Source organism: Medicago sativa, chromosome 2, assembly GCF_051527215.1.
Source record: "Medicago sativa cultivar Bolivia chromosome 2, Bolivia_mono, whole genome shotgun sequence".
In the NCBI taxonomy this organism is placed as follows: Eukaryota; Viridiplantae; Streptophyta; class Magnoliopsida; order Fabales; family Fabaceae; genus Medicago; species Medicago sativa.
The window spans coordinates 56,850,773-56,866,406 of NC_140750.1; the positions used below are offsets into that span (position 1 = coordinate 56,850,773).

General features: G+C 32.9%; 2 protein-coding genes across 4 annotated transcripts; both read right to left on the reverse strand.

Annotated features, from left to right (window-relative positions):
- Positions 1 to 350: 350 nt before the first annotated feature.
- LOC146949203 (Nucleotide/sugar transporter family protein) lies at positions 351 to 5,403 on the reverse strand. 2 transcript variants are annotated; one of them, XM_085745267.1, is made up of 8 exons: positions 5,159 to 5,403; positions 4,004 to 4,111; positions 3,889 to 3,923; positions 2,965 to 3,077; positions 2,441 to 2,702; positions 2,074 to 2,342; positions 1,084 to 1,199; positions 351 to 967 (listed from the first exon to the last, which is right to left on the reverse strand). In XM_085745267.1, the coding sequence occupies exons 1-8, from the start codon at positions 5,246 to 5,248 to the stop codon at positions 941 to 943; spliced, it is 1,020 nt and encodes a 339-aa protein (XP_085601393.1). In that variant the 5' UTR covers positions 5,249 to 5,403; the 3' UTR covers positions 351 to 940. The 2 variants fall into 2 exon arrangements, with proteins under 2 accessions (XP_085601393.1, XP_085601394.1); XM_085745268.1 differs by having other exon boundaries at positions 1,051 to 1,199.
- Positions 5,404 to 8,288: 2,885 nt separating this feature from the next.
- LOC146949204 (uncharacterized) lies at positions 8,289 to 12,932 on the reverse strand. 2 transcript variants are annotated; one of them, XM_085745269.1, is made up of 9 exons: positions 12,138 to 12,932; positions 12,001 to 12,054; positions 10,568 to 10,651; positions 9,868 to 9,993; positions 9,666 to 9,733; positions 9,196 to 9,265; positions 9,014 to 9,079; positions 8,863 to 8,940; positions 8,289 to 8,756 (listed from the first exon to the last, which is right to left on the reverse strand). In XM_085745269.1, the coding sequence occupies exons 1-9, from the start codon at positions 12,441 to 12,443 to the stop codon at positions 8,715 to 8,717; spliced, it is 894 nt and encodes a 297-aa protein (XP_085601395.1). In that variant the 5' UTR covers positions 12,444 to 12,932; the 3' UTR covers positions 8,289 to 8,714. The 2 variants fall into 2 exon arrangements, with proteins under 2 accessions (XP_085601395.1, XP_085601396.1); XM_085745270.1 differs by lacking the exon at positions 9,014 to 9,079 and having other exon boundaries at positions 12,138 to 12,844.
- Positions 12,933 to 15,634: the final 2,702 nt, after the last annotated feature.

Consider the following 15,634-nt stretch of genomic DNA (forward strand, 5'->3'; position numbering starts at 1 on the left):
TTTTTAGGGACTGGGGCCACCTGCTAACATCGTTGCTAGATGTCAGAGTACACTGATTGGTGGAGGATTTTGTTCGATTGTGCCACACTGCACTTGATGGAAAATTCAGTAAGGAAAAATACTTCAGAGGGGGCCAGAGAAACTCATTGTTCTGTTCAGAAAATCTTCTAAAATAGAAGTCTAAGTATGTGCAATGTAAAAATTTAAAAAGTTAAAACCTTGTTCTATCTGCTAGGGATTTGGAGTTCAGATGTTAATTAAGCCATAGTATACTTGTGATATATGGCAACACTAGCTTTTATCAAGAAGTTATAAACAGTAAATCATATAGGCAAAAAATGATCAAACAGTGATACCAAAACACAAGTATGCTTCAAATACATGTAGTATAGGAGGTGGAATATAATGAAACATTCGGTTCTAGCTTTTGATCAACACCCATGTCTCCCCTTAGAGATTCAATAATGGAGTAGTAAACGTCTCCAACAATGAACCAGTCACTATCAAAATACATTTTAAAAAATCAAAATAATCTTACAAAGTTTTTATCTGTGTGACTGAATGCAGTACAAAAACCTGGCACCAGCCCAAAGGCCCAATCATAAAAAATGCTGTATACCCGGACTCATAATCTTGATCATCAAATTGAAATAGTGAATCACTAAGATTGAAACTGGTAATAGCTTCAAAAAATTATCACTCTGGATAACTTCGGAGTTGTCAAAATTCAAATGCCATGGCTTAGCACCTGTGTTTGAAAGGACAAAGTTTGTGTATTACATACATCTACACATATTACACTTGATTTTGCGCATTACTTTCCCGACTGAAATTGTTTATAAGACTGAAGAAACTCCACAACGCTTGTTTATATCTATATCTTCTACATGAACATTTGATGCATTCTTGCTACACTATCTGCGAACTGTGTTGCTATCTACTATTTGTTCCCATAGGGCATGAACAACTAGAAGGTATAAAAAGAAACACTATAAGGAAAAGCAAAAATGTGGGAAGAAAAAGGATCAATTCTAACATATTTATACATACATTGAGTACTTCAAGCTGCTGCTATCTACTTACTAAAGGCTGAGATTCCTGCCTTTGGGTAGATTCAACAAGCTCGGAAGCATTTGAGGAGTCAGGAGACGCTTCCTTTTTCAACTTGAAGTTATTATATGCTGCTACACCTGCAATGGCTGAATAAATATTTGCAATAATAATTAGCCATTGCTACTGAAACTGCTCATATTTCTAGATTCACATTTAATAAGATTCAGAGCTGCTACATATCCAAGCCTTACAACTAATCTAATTTGTATATTGTACCATTTAACTTTTAATTTGAGTACAGTATTTGTACTTCTGTAAGGAATACTTTCAAAAATCAATTTTAAAAGCAACATTTAATCAGCTCCACAAGCTTGTCTCCAAACTCCAAACTAGTACATCAGTGAGTATAATAGCCAGACACAGTAACTTTTTTACGATTTGAGACTCGGCATCTATAAAACACTTCGGAACCCAACTAGTCTGAGTTGCGCTGGGTAACCCGCTTAGGGATAAATCTCTCCCAATGACAGTGCGTATGTATAACATTAACATCCACAAGACTTAAATCCGACACATTATTTATAGGAAAACAAGTTACTTACCATTACCACTTTGACCAATAAATGTTGATAAACAAAATATAATACGCCACATGCCCACATCACTCTCCACTCAGTACCCACACCCTTATATAAAAGGACAGCCCACATCACTCTCCACTCAGTACCCACACCCTTATATAAAGGGACAAAAAGAGGAGAAACCTGACTGTTGTTTGATCTAAGATTTGCTCACAACAATGTCGGAAATGAAGGCATGTATTTGTTTGCTAGGTTTATATATGTTAACAAGCACACAGGCTTCCAGGGAACACCTAATACTGGACTATCCAACGTCCCTGGATTGTTTAATTATCTTTGAGTAAACTATAGCATTTGAGAGAAATGTTAAGAAAAATCCTCAAGGGATTATCAAATGAGAAAGGAAAATTTAGAAGGTCAAACATTATAAGATACTTACCAATTCCGTAACCAAATAAATTGATGATTGTTAACTTTGTGTCAGCAAACAGAGCAGCAGACAGTAAGACAACCACCCAATCCTTAACAACTCCAGCAACACGAATGGTTAAAGCACTTGTGTGTGAAATCACAAGGAAAACTGATAAGTTTAGAGCAAAAGTGCAAAGGCAATTGAGGATAAGTATAACAGGTGGGAAGTTCCATGTTCCGTGGTCCTCCATCTTCGATCTCTCTAGAAATATCCATGGAAGGAATAAACAAAGTGCACTGCAGAAATACTCAAAATTATTTTCATAGCCATCGATATACACACAAAGCATGTTAAACTTAAGCAACAATAAGTAAATTATTAAAAGAGCACTTGCCTGCAGGGACTAACATAATACATGACGGATATAGGATTCAACTTAAGACCCTTCCGTTTAACAAAAATTTCCATGAAGATAAGTCTTAGAGCTTCACCGACAACACCTCCCATTTGGTAAACTACTCCAACCCAGTTTATATTTATCTCACCATAAGAAGCTACTAGAACTCCAAAACTAATCAATGACATGATAAAAAGCATTTTGCAGCTCATCACCTCGAGTCCTGCGGCTACTCCAAGCACAAAAACAGCTACAGGCACTGTGATTTGCATTTAAAGAATGAGAAAGAACTTGCAATTAGTTGCAGTTCTGGAGGATAAGTATGGAATACAAATATACAATCATAAACTGTACACAGTCAGGGCAAGTTGATAAACCAACAAATCTGATTCTTTTAAATGTCATGATACACATTTAGCCATTAAGATTACCATTGGAAAATAACTAGAAATCATACATAAATGGCTAAAAATACCTAACTATTGTTGAAAATAACAGAATCACAAATAACAATAACTTACTAATTGCCTTCAGCATTTGTGCAAATGCAACAGAAATATACAGGTAGGCAGTATTTCCAAGCCAAAGTGTCATTGCAAACATGGCCCCAATTGGCACTACTGAAGAAGCATATCTGCAATAAGTAAGATATATAATTACAACTGGAACTTGGAGACATCACAAGTATTTAATGAAATCAATTATTAAGGTACATGACCTTGATGTCAATAAATGTAAGAACATCACAATAAGCGAAATATTTACACATAGACAATCGCACGCGGAATATATGCACATATCCACAAGCATTTAACCAGCCCAACCCATATTCACAAAACTAAAGAAAGTAAAAGATAACAATAATATCAATAAAAAAAAAATCCAAATGGGCCTAATCAACAAAGATGCAGAAATTTCTGGAGCTGGTCACTTTGCAACTTCATTAGCACTAGTGTTAGTTTTCAAAACAAACTGTGGCAGCTGAACCTAAAACATAGAAATTAATTTGTAGAGTAACTATGAAACAAATGGCTTGAATCCTAGTCTGAAAATTGCCAACACAAATACTGAAGGTGTAGCTATCCATTTTGAACTAGTTCACAGGAAATCAAACTCTCGAGCTAATCTGTCATCCCTCGAAAAATATCTTCTTGATGGTAATAAAAAATTATCATCGTTATATTTCAAGTACCTTATAAGACATGTGTGGGTGACAGATTTTGGGATTAATGGGTCAAAGCTGAAGATATACAGCCATACTGAAAATTTGCAGCTAATAGCTATTAGTTATTAACATTTTTTAATCAGTACGTGTATTGTCTCATGATCCCACTTTTTAACATTCTAGTGACCAACAGCCAGCGAAAGTAAGGAAAACCAAAATACCCATACATGAAAACCTATAAATAAGCTATAATCTACAGAAATTGTCTTTAATTACTCACATTTCAGGAGTCATTCCCTCCTCAACCTTCAAAACCTACAAGAAACATATAATTAATCAGCATTTCATAATAGTATCTGATCCAATAACACATTACACCAAACATTAAAACTTACCTTTAGAACTTTGGTTAATACAAAACATACAACAGATGAGAAGACCATGTGAAGTAGAGTCAATGCCAAAGGATAAGGAAAGTTAATTTCCTTAGAAGACAAAACCCACTGCAGACAACAAAATTGTAAACAAAAACAAACATATCCATCAGATAGATACATAACAACAAGAGTGCAACAGTGCACATTTTCTCTTCGCTCATTTATCAAATCAAGCATAATGCATAAATCTATAACCAAACAGGACACAATAATACTTCCAAGGATCGCTCAAAAGACAGCCAAACCATAAAGAAAATGCATTACATTTACATAACATAAGTTCACATTGTCTCCTTCATCCATTTCTCAAATCAAACATACTTTTTGGATTGCCTTATTTGAACTTATCTACTGTCTTAAGTCTTGTTAGACTGTCTGGAAGAACTTATAAAAAAAACATCTTATAATATTGTTCATAAGTTGTTTTCAGCTTATTCTCATAAATTCTCCAAGATAACTTATGAGAACAGCTTATAGCTTATACCAAAACAATTTGAATTTATTTTATCTTTGCTATAGAAATAACTAATACACAAGCGCTTATATGTTAAGCGCTTGTGTTATAAGCTGCAAATAAGTTGTTTATCCAAACAAGACCATAATTCTTAAGCAAAACCAATTAAGAAATTAATCAATGATCCAATTCCAAACAACAAGCACTGACGTAAGGTACCCAGTGTTCCATTACCACAAGCATTCCACCATCCACACACAAACAAACAAAAAACCAATAAAATTGTACAAAAATTGGCTTAATCTGTTAAATTCTCTTACACTTAAAACCCTATTTCAGACAACATTTCCATTTCAATTAAACAAAAAAGCTCAACTACTACTACTACTACAAAAAAAAAAAAAAAAAAATTACAAATCGTTAAGTCAACTACTGCTAAAATATTACAAGATCCTTAATTTGATTCATCAGCATCTATCAAATTCTAATTCCAATTCCAATCAACAACACAATCCTCAAAAAATTCAACTAACCTAAAAAAAAAAAAAAAAACTAATCCTAGCTTATAAATCAACACAGAAACTTTCTATCACTACAATTTCACGCGCTTTACAAAGAAACAAGTAAAGCATTCAAAAGGAAGAAGAATGAAAGGTAACCTTGTTGAAGAAGATTTGACCGCTGGAGAGAGCAATGTAGAGAAGAAGATAAGCGTAGGTGAGAAGACCTTCATTCTTACGATCCGCCATTGTTGCAAAAACAAAGAGATGAATCAAACTAACTAACTTTTTAGTGTTTAATAAGTTTTTTTTTTGTGCTTTATTGTTGAGTGAGTTTGCGTGTTTTCAAATCTGCGTCATTAATTTCATTTTTCGATAAACAGAAAGAAGACGAAGAAGGAAGTAAAGTAGTACGGAGTATTACAACTCAGATCATTTTGAACGGAGGATTATACGTGTAATTTTTGTTTCAATTAATTTCTTATTACATCATTTAATTTAAGTTAAGTTGGATGAATATCTTTTCTAAAATGATTTTTGTTTGATTTTTTCTGTTTGTAATTATTTTATCTAATTTTGTGAATGTATTTGGTCAAGTTTGTTCTACTTTTTGATAAAATTATTGTTGTTATCTTGACCAAAAAAAAAATTATTATTGGTATTATTGATATAAGCTTGCATAAAATCATGAAGCCTACACCTTTTTCCTTTTAAATGATAAACACACACAATTGATAAATTTTGTGTTCAAACCCAAAATAAACATGTTCAACTTAGTAAATTTGGTTTTGTGAGTTTAGTTAGACTTTATTGACAAGACTACATCTTTTTTATTTAAAAAAAAAAACTCATTTTTCATTACTTTATATTAGTTTGTCTTCAAAAAAAAATTATTTTATATTAGTTTAAATAAAAGATAAGATTTATAAATTTCATTTCAATCAATATTTTTTTAAAAACAAAAATTGCAGCCATTTTTCTAATTTTCTGCATGATTTATGCACACTTTTTTTTTTTACTCACATGATTTCTAAGGAGTTGGATCACCTCTTGCGGGACATGAATCCAGCTATGATTTTACGAGTGTAAAGAGAGAAAAATCACAATTTAAAAAGGCCTACACTTTTTCGAAGGAGTTGGATCACCTCTTGCGGGACATGAATCCAGCTATGATTTTACGAGTGTAAAGAGAGAAAAATCACAATTTAAAAAGGCCTACACTTTTTCCTTTTTAAATGATAAAAACACAGTTGTTAGATCTTGAGTTAAACCTCAAATAAAGATATTCAACTTAACAAATTTGGTTTTTTTAGTTTAGTTAAACTTTACTTAGGCTACACCTTTTTTATTTAAAAAAAACTCATTTTTCATTAATTTATATTAATTGTAAATAAAGGATAAGATTTATAAATTTCATTTCATTTTAATATATTTTTCTTAATTTCTGCACACATTTTTTTTACTTACTCACATGATTTCTAGGGAATTGGATCACCTCTTGCGGGGTGGGGGTGGGGGGCATGAATCCAGTGTTGATTTTGTGAGTGTAAGGAGAGGAAAACCAAAAATTAAAAATGAAGAGGTGAAAATGAGAGAAAAAGAAAAAATATTGATAGACATGATGTGACTTATTATGAGTATTTATTTAGACCATCCTCAATGGTGGTGTCTTTACCAATTAAGACACCGTACCTAATAGGTACCCCATTGGGGAATTTTTTTTTGGGGGTCTCTTAAGACCCGGGGTCTTATTTAAGACCCCCAACTTTAAACGGGACCCGCACGTTTTTAATATTAAAAAATTGAAATGTAGTGATATAAAGTTATTGATAGTTGATTAGTGGGTCCCATTTAAGAACTTTGTGTGAGATCTGGGTTGGAGGGATTGAGTGCTTATTAGGTACTACTATTAAAAAATAATAAAAGAGTGATGTGTACGTGTGGGACCCATTTAAGTACCAAAAAATGGGTGTCTCCATTGTGGATGCTCTTAGGAGTGTCATAGTGGTCCCTATACCAAAAATAAATATAAGTTTGCATAAGTATGATATGACATTGTAAAACCACTTATACGAAAAATAAGTTCCTTAAAATAAAATTATTGAACATGCCTATAAAGGGAAATTGTTCCCATAAAACAAATACTATGAATGATGAATCGTAGAGTTTTTTTACAAGAAAATGATGTTATAGTTAAAATCTAAAGTATTCAAATTTTAAAATAACTGACTTTTTTTTTAGCAATTAGAAATTAGAATTAGAAATATAACACATTTCTTGGTTATTTCACAGTTTGGGTTTAACAATTTTGATACTGTTTTTTTATTTGACATTTTTGTTCACACCTTAATAACTGGTTTATAATGTCTCAACTTGCAATTTGGTTCCAGTGAAAAATAAATAAAAAACATCTAAAGTATTCAAATTTTAAAATAACTGACTTTTTTTTTAGCAATTAGAAATTAGAATTAGAAATATAACACATTTCTTGGTTATTTCACAGTTTGGGTTTAACAATTTTGATACTGTTTTTTTATTTGACATTTTTGTTCACACCTTAATAACTGGTTTATAATGTCTCAACTTGCAATTTGGTTCCAGTGAAAAATAAATAAAAAACTTGATTTGATGACACTAGTGGTGGTGCAAACTTGTGTCTTAAGTATTCGATTAAAGTATTGGTAAAATTCAATCCAATCCAATTCAATGTTTATAATGATTATTAAGTGGTAGACTTGCTCATAAACAAACATTTGTTGAAGAGGTTAACCGTAAACTTGTATGAAAAAATATTAATCCCCAATTGTTTTCAATAAGTAAAATTTATTCATAATGCCTAAGTTAGGCATTATTGCCTAAGTTAGGCAGCCTAACTACATCATCATTGCATGCAAACTCTGTAAATTATTTCAGTTAATTCGTGAGATTAGTCATTGTAATGCACATGTGGATTCTTTGGTTTAACAAAATTTAAAATTCATTTTAGTATAAAGATATAGATATATAATTCATTTTTTGAAAAAAAAAATTATCGAAGTTTTTATGTACGTTAAATATTAAATCTTTCCTGATCACTTGCACTTCCACGCTCTGGAAGACCAATTTGGCTGAAGAATTACTACTTTCAAGGCAAAGAATCTGTATGTTCATGTTGTAAATGAGACTATTCGTTCTGATACATTTTTGTGTTGCGAAAGGCACTCTCGCTTTGCGAAAGAGAGGTAAGTGAGTTTCGCATGGCAAAAGTGAGGTCACACCGCTTGTAATGATCTTGTTCGCATCTTGAAAGTATAAAAATTAAGAATCTTAATTTATCAAACTTTTCATTAATAGTCCCATCTACACATCTGAATCTATTTCCCAGGCTAGGCTCTTTGAAAAACTAATAGTCATATTTGAAGTCTTCCTGCACCTGTTATGTTATCCATCCAATGGAAACATTCTCATTATACTACTCTCTAAGACTCTAACAACTATTTCGTTTCTGTTTTCCGTTTGATTCTCACAACATTTGTGGAACTAAAATGACATTCTTCATTATGCAGTTCTCAGGTCCTTCCGCAAGGTCAGCCAAAGAGATTGGACTGGTAAATCTCAAGTTCTAAGAACGTGTAATGACTGATATAACTTTGTTTTCTTCAATCTCGCATAGGTATAATTACCCTGAATGGTTCAATTGCAATGAGATAGAACTTAAGAACTACTCAAAAATATGTTATCTTTTCCGACAGATTGTCATCCCATCTCCAATAGGTACCTAAGACACCAAAAGAGAAGATATATTATATATATCAACCTGAGAGAATCTCACCGTAAGTGACTTGGAAGTGTATTAGTAATTAGAAAAAATGGTATAAACTTACCATACTGAGGCTTACACGCTTATCTTCCATTAACCGTTGATTAAAATTTCTAATGCTGGTAGTTTTAGAGTCACTTACCTGCACATGGTACATGAGAAGTCAAGGTCATTTAACTGGAAATAACGAAAAAAATATGAAGCCATTTATTTACCAACGGATCGGCAACTTTTCCATGCCAAAGGACGTTATCAATTACAATAAGACCTCCAATCCTCACCTGCAACAGCACTTCATTCAGTGAACTCGTATCACAACTTCTAGGAAACAGAGGTAGAAGGTTTTAAGAAAAATATTACAGACTGAATGACGTTGGCTATTTTATAATGCTCTTACCAGTTGTAGTAGCATCTCAAAATATTTCTCAGTCATCCTTTTCTCTGCATCAATAAATGCGAAATCATAGCTGCATAAAAAGGAAATGTTTAAATTCTATTTTACATGTTTTTTCTAATTCACGTCATATAGTCTGGATTCATAGCAAATAACCCTAAAAAAGAGAACAAATCAAATGTAGAAGACCTCCCAACCACAACAGTCTTATGAGGAATAGCAACGCCCTGTTTGGGTAAACTACTTAATTAGGCGTTGTTTATAAGTTATTTCTATAACAGAAGATAAAATAAAGTCAAATTGTTTTCATATAAACTAAAAGCTCTTTTCATAAGCTATCCTAGATAGCTTATCAAAATAAGCTGAAAACAGCTTATGGACATGTCATAAGCTATTCTCATATCTTGTTCAAGTAGCTAAGTTCAAATAAGCTAGTTCAAACAGGCATAGAGTCTTGGTGTTTAGAATCGTACCTCCCAGCTTCACCATTCATAATTAGAAATTCTAGGGAATCTGCTGCAAGTCCAAGTTTTACATCCACCTAGTATCATTACATTAAAACTTCAGAGAATTAAGGCAATAAAAATCCAATATAAAAATAGTTTATATATTTCCAAGTGAAATTGTTGAACAACAAATATTTGGCATCTTATGAGATCAAAAGCATAAGTTTACCTTATGTGAAACACCAGCAAGTTGATAATACTTCTTAGCAACATCAAGAGATCTGGCATCTCTTTCACAGGCAACTAAACGACCTGATTCTGGAAGGACTAATGCTATCGCTAGTGATGAGTAGCCCTGGTCAAATTAACAATATAATACCTCATCAGTTACTAAAGAAAGATGTCAAGTTTAAAAATCTTGGCATGACAATTGAAAGAAACCTATAATATGCACATCATTGTTCACAAAAATTAAATAGATCCGCACAACTGATGTGGTGCATTAGATTATTTAATTTTCCGTTCATCATAATCTGCAAAGATTTGTTTTTAAACAATTTTTTACTTTGAAATCTTTCTATATTATCATAGGTGTTTACTCTTTAGATTCAAATGGTAATGCTATAACAAAAGTAACTCCAAAGGGTATCACATACATATTAAAATATTTGAGTTTCATCCAAAAATTAAGGTTATAGAGACTCTGAAGAGTACACAAATGAAGGTTCATAGTTATTCAATGCCGTGTGGGTTACATGAATGTCTAGATCAAAGCAAACTGTGTTTTTTTTCCCTATTAAGATTAAGACAATTTATATAACAAATAATCAGCTGATATGTCAACCATATGTAGAACAAGATCTAATTGGTAACATCTACTATATAACACGAAGAAGCTATGCCTATACTGTTAAAAATAAAGGACATACAGTATAAACGCCAACTTCAATACACCGTTCTGCTCCAAGAATCTGCACAAGCATTGCCAGTAGTTGTGCCTGATCAGGAGACACCTATTATAAAGACAATGTATCATCAACATTTTACTTCATAGAAGGCAAGTGGGATTACAATGCAAATCTTTTTTTTTGTTTGACAGACGAGACTGTGAGACTGATATGCATTATTTCTAGCACAATCATTTATTTCTTCCGCCAAATTTCACAATTTAAAACTAAACGCGTTGTTGTCAAAATCCCGACTTAAATCCTAAAATCAAAGATTTTGCGACTTTCTTCACCTTCAACGACTTAAATCCATAGTAGAATCCCAAACTAAGCAAAATCCATCGATTTTGATTGCGATTTTACAATTTCTTATAAACTAAGTCATTTATGACTACATACCATTTATAACATATTTATTATTATTATTTTTTGGTAAAATCCATCCATTTTGATTGCGAGTTTACAGTTTCCTATATCGATTCTACAAAAGTCCATGAGTAAAATCCTTCGATTTTGATTGCGATTTTACGAGTCCCGATTTTGCTATTCCCTTTCGACCTGAAGTAAAGTCCCGATTTTGACAACCATAGCATGGACAAGATATTGAGACAGACACCAAAACTAATAAGGTAATTAGCAATCAAATACGCGGGTCAGTACTGCAAAAATGTATCTTGGACAAGATATTAAGACAGACACGAAATCTAATAACGTACTAATTAGCAATCAAATACCAGTATACCAGACAACTGAAGCCTCTTGTTTTTTAAACTACCAAATGTAGGTTTGTTCTAATGTTTATGGGGTTAAAAGAAATACAGATAAATTATGCATAGAAAATTTAACTCTTTGATTAGGCATCTAAAATTCAAAATTCATATTAAAATTATTAAAACATAATTTTTTTTTAATAAAATACAAACGTAATTTGTCATTTTACACCATATCAATATCATGCTATTATTTTATTCATCTCAAATATAAGATAGGATAAATGATTATCATGTCTATATTCTATCCTACTCTTATCCATTCATCCTTATCCAATCATGTCTACCAAACAGGGACTTCACGGGATTGAAGTTTTCACCTTTCAAGGGACATTTTCTGTATATTCATAGTGACAAGGACCAATATGTTCAAAACCAACTCCACTGATTCAAAACTACTAGTTTCTTGGTCAGTGTAGATTTCCACATCAACTACTTCGAAGAATTTATAAATCATGTATGGCATCAATAGAAACAAACAAATAATGAATTTAACGCATAAATATGCTTCTCTACCGACATAAAACCAAAAGTGCAGTAGAAACCCCAACTTGCATAGCGAAGACATAATGTACAAACATCAAACAATTTGGCTAATGAGTGAACTGTGTGAATAAATTTGCATAACAAAATGATGGGAGATACCTGCATCTGGCTTCCATGCATAGATGCAGTCTCCGCTCGCAACTGCCTTAGAATCTGAAATACAACCAATCGATATCACATATGCTCAACAAAAGGAAAGTAGTGGTATACAAATGGGAATCTTCCTCAATTCTCACCTCTGGTTCCCGAACATTTTCGAGAACATAATCATACAACCGGGGCGTCAGACTAACAACCTGCTTATTGCCATACTTTTCATCACTAGCAATAACGACCTCACCGATGGAACTGTTTCTTACAAGCTGCTTATACCCTTTCAATCTTTGAGCTTTACTAGTATTGGTAACACCCCAAGTTGTTGCATAATTCAAATTAAACCTTGCACAAGGTCTCACTAGTGAAGTTACATGTTCATGAGGCAATGTTGACCCATGATGAAACACCAAGTTAATGCTACTATTTGTCATTCCTATAATTACCATTATACAATACACTAACCTATCTTTCACGTAACTCTCTTATTTTCCTTATTCTTAAAAGCCCTTTTGCCTATTTCTCTGTAAGGCAATTTCACAAACACTTGGTGGGCAATAATTCAAATTCTACGCATAAAGTAACAAAATCTACGCATAAAGCTACAAAAGGGTGAACTGAATCCTAAAGAGTGGGTGAGCTCACTCAATCATTATCATAATAATTTATTTTGTTCGTATTTTCTGTTGACGCACTTAGGCACACTGAGTAAACATATCTATCTACAATTCATCTTTTTCATGAAGAGTTTATTAATCAATTTGTTCCTAGTGATGGGCAAGTTTAAGCATTGGTAGGGGCTTCATCGTTGCCTCTTCGCAACATCCAACAGGTCAGTAACGGTAAAATTGATCCTTAGATTATTCGGTTTTTAACTGAATATGAAGTTTTTTTTTTTTTTTTTTAATAAAATCATACACTTAAAAACTTAAATAAAAGGCCAAAACCCACTTTTTGCCCCCTAAGTTTGAAAAAGTTGCGATTTTGACCCCCTATTAAAAAAAATAGCATTAGTGACCTCCAACAGGTCAGTAACGGTAAAATTGATCCTTAGATTATTCGGTTTTTAACTGAATATGAAGTTTTTTTTTTTTTTTTAATAAAATCATACACTTAAAAACTTAAATAAAAGGCCAAAACCCACTTTTTGCCCCCTAAGTTTGAAAAAGTTGCGATTTTGACCCCCTATTAAAAAAAATAGCATTAGTGACCTCCAACAGGTCAGTAACGGTAAAATTGATCCTTAGATTATTCGGTTTTTAACTGAATATGAAGTTTTTTTTTTTTTTTTAATAAAATCATACACTTAAAAACTTAAATAAAAGGCCAAAACCCACTTTTTGCCCCCTAAGTTTGAAAAAGTTGCGATTTTGACCCCCTATTAAAAAAAATAGCATTAGTGACCCCCTATGTTTAGGGAAATATGCTCTTTTGACCATCTAACATAAGGGAAATATGCTTTTTAGACCCCTTATCTTTAGAAAAAGTTGCAATTATGCCCCTTTTTTGGGACACGTGGCCTCTTCTCAGTAATTTTTGGACGAAGGGGGCCAAAAATGCTATTTTTTTTAATAGGGGGCCAAAATCGCAACTTTTGCAAACTTAGGAGGCAAAAAGTAGGTTTTAGCCTAAATAAAATAAAGGTGTTAATGAGTCTCGGATATTCCTTTAAATATTCTAAATTAAGTAACTAATCCTAAAAAAAAAGTTACTTAAAAAAAAAATAAGGGTAGTGTTAACTTGTGCCTTTAGGGCACATGTTAAGAAATCCAAAAAAGAAATATTCCCTTAAACTTTGTGCATTCAATTTATTAAAACATTAAAATTTAAATTTAATACACGCATTCCAATACATTATTTCTACATTTGTCTTCTAAAATTATGCCTTAAGGGCACAAGTTAACATTTCCCAAAAAATAATCCTAAAAAAAAGTTAAGCATTTCAAATTTCAATGCACTAATTGCACAAACTTCTACTCTCTCTTATCGGTTGAAACCTCGGGAGTTTTACGTCGCTCCTGATTCTTACCCTCATTCTCCCTAGCGCTTTTGTAGTGAGCAGATCCTTGCTCGGCTATCATCATCTACCCATCATTTCATACACCATTAAAAATTAGGCAACTATTTAAAGGGATCAGGCATCGATAATATCTGCACACATGTCGTCTGTGAGGATATTTTTGGGTATTTGGTGTTTTGACTTCATTATTGCTAAAACAAATACTCTTGTTTGATGTTGGAAATGTTGTTCCAACATCCTGGATTCAATGTGCCCTGATTTTGTGGCTTGGTTTTCACGTGCTTTATGTTTTTAAGGAAACTGCGCCTTATCTCTTGTTCACCGAGTAACGTATTTTTGTCCAGAATATCTTGGGTGATTTGTTTTAAAGTATAGATAATATTTTAGGATTACTTGGTGTTGTTTGTGGCGGTTCCTAAAGATGTTCCTACTTCTTAGGAATTGCTATATTTGTTACGTGGATCAGCTGAAGGATCTATGATTGTTCTGAAGCCCAACAAGCTTATCAAGCCTGTGCTGCTTCAGTATAAATACAGGACTAGAATACCTAAATATTCATTCAAGCCGTCATTCTAAAGAATAGAGTTTTTAGGATTTTGAGCCTTTGTTAATTGTGAGCATTCTCTTGTATCGATTTGATGCAAGTCTAAGATTGTGTGTTAATTGTGAGCCTTTATTGTATCACCTTGATGCAAGCTTAGGACTGTTTATTGAGTTGTAATTTGTTGCTACGCCAAAGCTTTGAAGCAAGGTAGTAGTTTGTGTTTGAAGGTAACTTCACCATATTGAGTTGAAATCTGATAATCACAAGGGCTGTGGTTGATTGAGGGAAGTGAGATGAGATCTCAGATCTAGGAGTTCCTAGGTTGAAGTCAAGACGGGTAGGTCCTAGGTCTAGAGTTGTAAACAAGGAGTTTGCTGAGAACTTAGAATAAGGACTACACTAGTGGATTTCCTTCCTGGCTTGGTAGCCTCCAGAGTAGGTGTGTTTGTCACCGAACTGGGTTAACGATTCTCATGTGCCTTTTATTTTTCGTGTCTTTTTCTTTTACGTTTTATTGTGTTAGTCTTTACGATGCTTAAACATTAAGTGCAACGTTTGCTTTTGTACGTCTGGTGTTGGAACATCGCATAGAACATCTTAAACTAACGTGCTAGAATTTCAATTGGCATCAGAGCAGGCACCCTGCCTGTTTTAGAGTGAGATCCAGAGAAGTTACATTCTAGCGTTATAGACAAGGAAGGAGGATTTGTGAACAGACCACCTTTGTTGGATGGCACTGTTTACCTTGGATTTTGGTAAACTACTGAACTGATTTAAAACAAGGGCGAGCGAGATCAACCAGGGAAGTTACTTTATATTTATACTACGAATAATGGGCCAATCATTATTTTTCTCTCCTTCACATACCTTAATTTTACTCCTTCATCCCCCACTTAGTTATTACTTCTATTCCACACCTACCACCTCTATATTATTTTTTATTTAATTCTTCCTCTCATCATATGAATCCTCATATCACATTATTAATCATCAAAACTCTACCTTCAAGAAATTAATACAATACTCAATCGAAAATGCATCATCACTAAAACAATAATTAAGATTCTACATATTTA

Bases quoted from the DNA above. Each gene is read 5' to 3' on its own strand.
- LOC146949204 (XM_085745269.1), bottom strand. From the start codon at position 12,443: ATGGTAATTATAGGAATGACAAATAGTAGCATTAACTTGGTGTTTCAT. The intron at 10,652-12,000 runs GTATCTCCCATC...TCTTTATAATAG, and splicing joins TGCATGGAAGCCAGATGCAG to GTGTCTCCTGATCAGGCACA. The intron at 9,080-9,195 runs GTAAGAGCATTA...GTGCTGTTGCAG, and splicing joins TTGAGATGCTACTACAACTG to GTGAGGATTGGAGGTCTTAT.
- LOC146949203 (XM_085745267.1), bottom strand. From the start codon at position 5,248: ATGGCGGATCGTAAGAATGAAGGTCTTCTCACCTACGCTTATCTTCTT. The intron at 4,112-5,158 runs GTTACCTTTCAT...TGTTGTCTGCAG, and splicing joins GTCAAATCTTCTTCAACAAG to TGGGTTTTGTCTTCTAAGGA. The intron at 1,200-2,073 runs GTAAGTATCTTA...ATATTTATTCAG, and splicing joins TTTATTTGGTTACGGAATTG to CCATTGCAGGTGTAGCAGCA.